This window comes from Ammodytes marinus (genome assembly GCF_949987685.1).
Source record: "Ammodytes marinus genome assembly, chromosome: 10".
NCBI lineage: Eukaryota > Metazoa > Chordata > Actinopteri > Uranoscopiformes > Ammodytidae > Ammodytes > Ammodytes marinus.
This window is the reverse complement of record NC_137214.1, coordinates 1,099,141-1,105,140: the sequence shown is the minus strand read 5'-3', so window position 1 is coordinate 1,105,140 and position 6,000 is coordinate 1,099,141. Positions and strand designations below refer to the sequence as shown.

Below are 6,000 nucleotides of genomic sequence, written 5' to 3'. Positions count from 1 at the left end.
ATAATTTATTTTCCCTTTCTTGTAGGCAATTGTTTGCCTTTGCTGTTTCCATGAACATGGCTTCATTTAATCACTGTGCATGAGTGTGCTACCTAAAGCTTAAGAGTCAAGTAATAAACTGCATTACGGCCCCACCAGGGTAACACCACCACTCTGTCACTTAGCTATACAGTACTTCATTCCCACCCCTGTTTTTTATTAGGATGTGAACAATGTGTCGATTCTCGACTCGATTCTCGACTCTAAAAATAGAAATCGGTAAATCGGAGGGTTTTACTTTATTAGATTTTTTGGGGACATGGGAGACCTCCGTGATGCGAGTTCATTCTGCAATGTGCGCGCATTAAATGTCCGCTGTGGGTCAACAGTGCAGTGCAAAATATGCAGCAAGTTATAATATTCGTCTACGAACGTGATGTTAAATCACCTTCACACAAAGCCTCCGCCCGGGCAAAGCAGCGAGTGGACTGCTGTGACGGTGAAAATCACCGGGAGACCTCATTAGTGTCAGCGAGTGAGCCGCCGTGCAGAAAAACTCTGGTTTGATGGATAAAATGATAACCGGGGATATCCTGCCGTTTACGTTGTCTATGGGAACGGCTTTCACAATCTGTTTGTAGGCCTATGTCTCGAGCCCGAATACAGAGAGCCATGTCGGCAAGCTGACAGCGCGACTGGGACTGTACAGTAAGCCACCTCCCTCCGTTACTTTCTCTTTTCAGCAGAGTAAGTTACAATCACCTCCTATGCATGGACAGCGTTTAATTAAAGCCTCTAATTTTTATTATCAAAAAGGCTTTGATGCAGATGAAGTCTGAACACACACAGCGGGCGGCAGCAGTGTTTTTTTAACCCTAAAACAGCCAATACTGGGAGATACATACTATAGGGGGCTTGCTCAAAGGTTTTCACTAATCTAGTTAGCATTTATCAAAAGACTTGTCTGTTATTAGCATCTAGGTGACATGATTTGGTTCAAGTTATCTGTCATTGTTTAGTCAGCCTGATCAGAAATCAACATGGCCGCCAGTGGCGAAGCGCCAGCTTCCCAGGGTGTAAGTAATCATATATTAGTCATACTTATTTTCATTAAAATAACAAAGGTGACTGTGGCTCAGTTGGTAGAGCGGGTTGGCCGATGATTAAAGGGTTGGAGGTTCGATCCCCGCCCTGCCACCTGTGTCATAGTTGTTGTGTCCTTGGGCAAGACACTTAACCCACCTTGCCTGAATGTGTGTGAGATTGGTAACGTGGGAATGGGAACAGGTCTCCCTTGCAAAAGAGTCTTCAGTCTCAATGGGATATACCTGTATAAATAAAGGTTAAAAAAAACAAAAAAAAATAAAAAATCTAAATTCATAGATTGTATTAGGACATTTGTCTTAACATGCCGATTCTGGTCCCAGAGAGGCATTTCGACCAGGTCAAAAAGGACCTGGTGGGCCCAATGCCTTCCTCCCGTAGGCTCACTGACCTCCCCACCCTGGTGGATAGCACCACCAGGTAGCCGGAAGCCATTCCTCTGTATTTGTTGAAGTTATGGGTGGCCCGTTTTGGTATGCCGGCTGACCTCACCTTGTACAGGGGCCCACAGTTCACATCCGAGCTGCATGGCTAAGGGGTCGCAACTGGGTTGACTGCCTCCAGTGGTTAATGTTTGGCCTGCTCTCTGCCCCTAAGGAGGGCCTGCAGTTTTCATCTACTGAATTGGTTTACGGACAGCCACTGGTGGTCCCAGCAAAGTTCCTTCAGGACGCTGCGGTTCTGTGGACGGGCGCGTCACATCGGACTTTTGCTCTGGGCAACTCTAGCCCCTTCACTCAGATGAAGCCTCCCCTACGATGGGCCCTTCTGTGTCCTGGAGGCGGGGCCCAAGAACTTTGTAGTGGACATGGGGGATAAGCTAGAGCGGGTCACTCTGGACCGTCTCAAGCCTGCCCATCTGGATGTGGCTGATCCAGTTTGATGAAACTAGATTGGTAAAACTGAATAAAATGTACTTTAAAAGTAGTATTTGTAATTTAAATGGACAAGGAAAACAACAATTTATCATTTCTGTTCATCAAATTAAACATTAATATTTTTAGCATTTCGGATTTTTTTACACCCTAATAGGGCAACGTGTCCTGGGAGATACAACTCGTAAAACCCAAAATATACAAAGTATTAAAAAATTTGATGTGGAAATATTTTTCTTTGGTCTTAAAGAGATAAGTGATAAAATGAAAATATTTTTAGAAACTCATTTTCCACTGTTGCCTGTTTAAGGGTAGTAAAGTGCAGTTGCTCATTCTTATCAGCACCACAACTGCGTGCTGCTGTCACAGTAAATCGATCGATTTGTCGATTCATGCCTCCGACACGCACATAATGAGTCGTTTAACATCCCTATTTTTTATACAGTGTCACAATCACTTGTCATGTTTGTTTTTTATAATTACCAAAGTTTATAAAGTGGCGTACATATGCAGCGTTATAAAAGAGGCCCCTGGAGTAGAAATGGCCCTCATTTTGGTCTGCAGAGATCTGAATACAGTCTACAGATCTCTTGTCTAGAGCCGACTATAAATCTCCACTCATATGCCAGGAACCTACATAGCTCACTGATTTATCACACACCGTCAATGCACGAGACAGCAGAATAAGTTTGACTGTAATTATATTCAAGTAAATCTTCAAATCTCATTCAATTCTGGTTATGAATTTCAACACTGTGTTAAGTGGAACATGAAATTAATCATAGCCATCTAAGTTTTTTCTGTCCACATTTCCAAAATGTTTTAAGGGATCTGTACTCATAAAAAATGTAATAATTTTTTAAATAAACAGTGTTAAGTCTGCTTCCTGAATCCAGCCAAGTTGTTAGAGGTTCATCGGGATTAGCAAGAGGAAGTTATTTGAAAATGTCTTTCTAGCCAAAACTGCAGCTGAGCTCAAAGCTTTTGTCAGCGTTGCAGAGGATTCACTTCTTACTGACTAAATAGTACACACACACACACACACACACACACGCACACACGCACACACACACACACTCTAACTAAATTCTGTTATTTCCTAGAAGTCTCTCAGCCCAGACTCCAGTAAGAACCTCCCTTCGAGCTCCCCCCAACTGGGTCTGCCCTCTTCTGGTCCGGACTCCTCAGCAGAACTCCTGTCAGCTCTGAGCCCAGATGAAAGAGAGCTCCTGGGGGCCATCACTGCCCATGGTTACCCCCTCCGTACTGCTATCATCGCCCTGCAGAAAACGGGCAAGCAGAGCCCAGACGAGGTCAGTCAGTGTGACTTACAACACATACAGTCAGACCTTAGGCCTTTCTATACCATGTGCCCATCACACTAACCCTGGATCAGCTCATGACCATTACAGTGCTGACATTGACCACGTTTACATGCACAGCAATACTCCGATATTTACCTGGTTAAGGTCATAATTAGAGTAAGACATGGCCATGTAAACAGCAGTTCTTGCTCACCTTAATCAGAGTAATCTTATATTAAGAATAAGCCATAACTAGGTTAAGACACCTGCAGTATTCCGATCTTAATCACAATATTGTGGCATGTATACACCTTATTCATAAACACATTTTTCGATCAGTGTTTTTGCTGAATTTTTCGGCATTTGCCAGAGTTTGTGACGCATGCCCTGGTTCACGGCTGTTATCTAGAGTGTGTACACATCCTGGTACACATGCAACAAGGCTCCTCTAAAAAGTGTTGTAATTTTTGGCGTATGAAACAATGCCAGACAACGCTAATGACATTTTCCATGGATGGGACAGGAATTGTTACCGGAAAAAATGCGCGCTGACGTCAGGCATCATGACGCTTCTACCACGCTTCTACCAGGTCACTGGCTTATTCAGAATATGCTAATTGACGTGTAAACAGGAACATCCCCATAGCTGCTGTGCATGTAAACACCTTATTTGGAATATTGTGTTAATAGGTATATGGACCTTAATCAGAATATTCTGTGCATGGAAACATAGTTTGTGTATGTTGTTCACACTGCTGACCACTTCTTTAAAATGATAAATACTGAATCTTTAAGAATGATAGTGACAACAGTGTGGCAGTTTAAATAACCAATATCAATATATTAGCCAAACATTTTTTTTAAACACAAACACACATAAGCCAACAATGTTTTTGTTGTTTATAATTGTGACCCAGATCCAGTGATAAGAATATTTCACAGTGTAAAACCAAAACCAAACTAGTTCAAACGTGTCTGTACTGACATTTGTAGTTCCTGATCAAGTATAATGATACAGATACATCCCTAATCTTGGATTATATCTGCCTGTCTGATTTGTCAAGCTATACTTAAATATGAACTTGTTTCTGATATGTCATTAAGAGCACTTGTGTAATGTGTGCTTTTTCTGAATAACTGATAAGCTGTACAACCCCACTATAGAGGTGGGAATGAAACTAAAATAGAATACACTAAGCCACTTTAAACCTGTGTAAAAATAGAGCTCATCATTTCCACATGCTGTTCTGTGTCCTATTACACTGCCTGCCTCATGTCTGCTCAAAACTCAGGCCATGTAGAGGAAGTAACTTTTTCAATATGATATAGAAAGGAGACAGGGTACGCATACTGCAGAAGACATGGATGGACTCATATTTACTTATTATTTTGACACCTTTAACCTCTTGCTGAAGTTCCTCTGAAGGAGTTCCAAAGAAAAGTTTCCTTCACACACAGTGAACGACAATATACTATACATGTCTGCTTGTTGGATTGTTCCAATTATTAAAGCAACAATAAGTAGCATTCGGATTGGTGCGCTTTGTGTAACATCATTCAGCTGTAGCCATGATGTCTATAGGCTGTGGCTCAATGGCTACCGGTACATTGGAGAGGGTCATTTATTACATGCTAACGTTTGTTGAGAGAGGTTTTTTGCCTAAAATGGATGGATTATTTGATTTATTGATTTGTTTATTATTTATTCATTATAAACCTGTGACATAAATTGGATAAGTTGCCTTTCGGCACCCAATAAAGCTGATAAACCAGCAAGGCGTCAGGCTTGCAGCCCACTGTTAGGCAAAGTTGTGTCAATGTGTAAAATCCTGTCTAATATTCACACTAGTCCGGCTTCTTGCTCAGTCACTTTCTCTATTTTTCTTCCTTGCTTAATCCATTCTTCTGTCTGCTAGCATCAGCCATCCATGAAACAGTACAGAGACCAACACAGTCTCTCTGGCTTCTATTTACTAGAGCGGAAAAAGAGAATAATTGTGCAAATTATGATACAAGCAGGACATTTGGTGTATATGTTCTCTAGGGCCCAAATCTGCTCGATTACTTATTTCAAAAACAAAATGTGACAGAAATGGGCCTGATGAAGACTAGAAACGCATAGGTGCAAATATTAGCCGCTAACATCACTATGACGACCAGCTACACATAGGCAGTACTATCATGGATACTCTGTTGTAATGGAAAACAACCTCTTAGAACATGCAAATTGACACACACTGACACATTCAAATCGACCAACACCAATTTCTACAAACAAAAATCAAATTACGGAGGCCAATTTGATGGCCGTCTTGAAAAATGGCCCTCATCTTGGACTTTCAAGTGGCCGATCGAGCAGATTTTATAAATAGGCTCTGTGCACAAGTCTAGTAGCGAACTTCCGGTTTCGCCTGGTGTTGGCATACTAGTTTCCGGTGTCTCAGTTACCACGGTAACCATAAACTAATATGTGAGTATTTCATTGGAAAAAGGGGATTAAATGTAGCCTATGAGATTGTTTAAACAACAATGAAGTGCCGGTGGGTTGAATTAACACTTTTGTGAAACACTTTGCTTAGTTTAGAGTAGATATAATAGCGGTTTGAGCCTCCACTGCAGTGGATCCATTGGATTAAAAGGATAGAGGTTTCGGACAACACATACAAAGTACAGGTATGCAGCCGACATGTTGAGGACCATCTAATCATCAGTACTGATAAGAGTAGACGGGTACTAGT

The 6,000-nt window shown here is 41.6% G+C and overlaps 1 protein-coding gene across 1 annotated transcript in view; it reads left to right on the top strand.

Annotated features, from left to right (window-relative positions):
* Window positions 1-1,387: 1,387 nt before the first annotated feature.
* Window positions 1,388-6,000, top strand: part of LOC307256624 (ubiquitin-associated protein 1-like) — a gene marked incomplete at both ends in the record, with an annotated part of 33,524 nt that continues 28,911 nt past the window's right edge. The window contains 3 exons of the mRNA XM_080035658.1: window positions 1,388-1,503; window positions 1,831-1,960; window positions 3,062-3,271. Of these exons, the coding sequence (XP_079891784.1) occupies window positions 1,388-1,503; window positions 1,831-1,960; window positions 3,062-3,271 (456 nt within the window). The remainder of the gene's footprint in view (window positions 1,504-1,830; window positions 1,961-3,061; window positions 3,272-6,000) is intronic.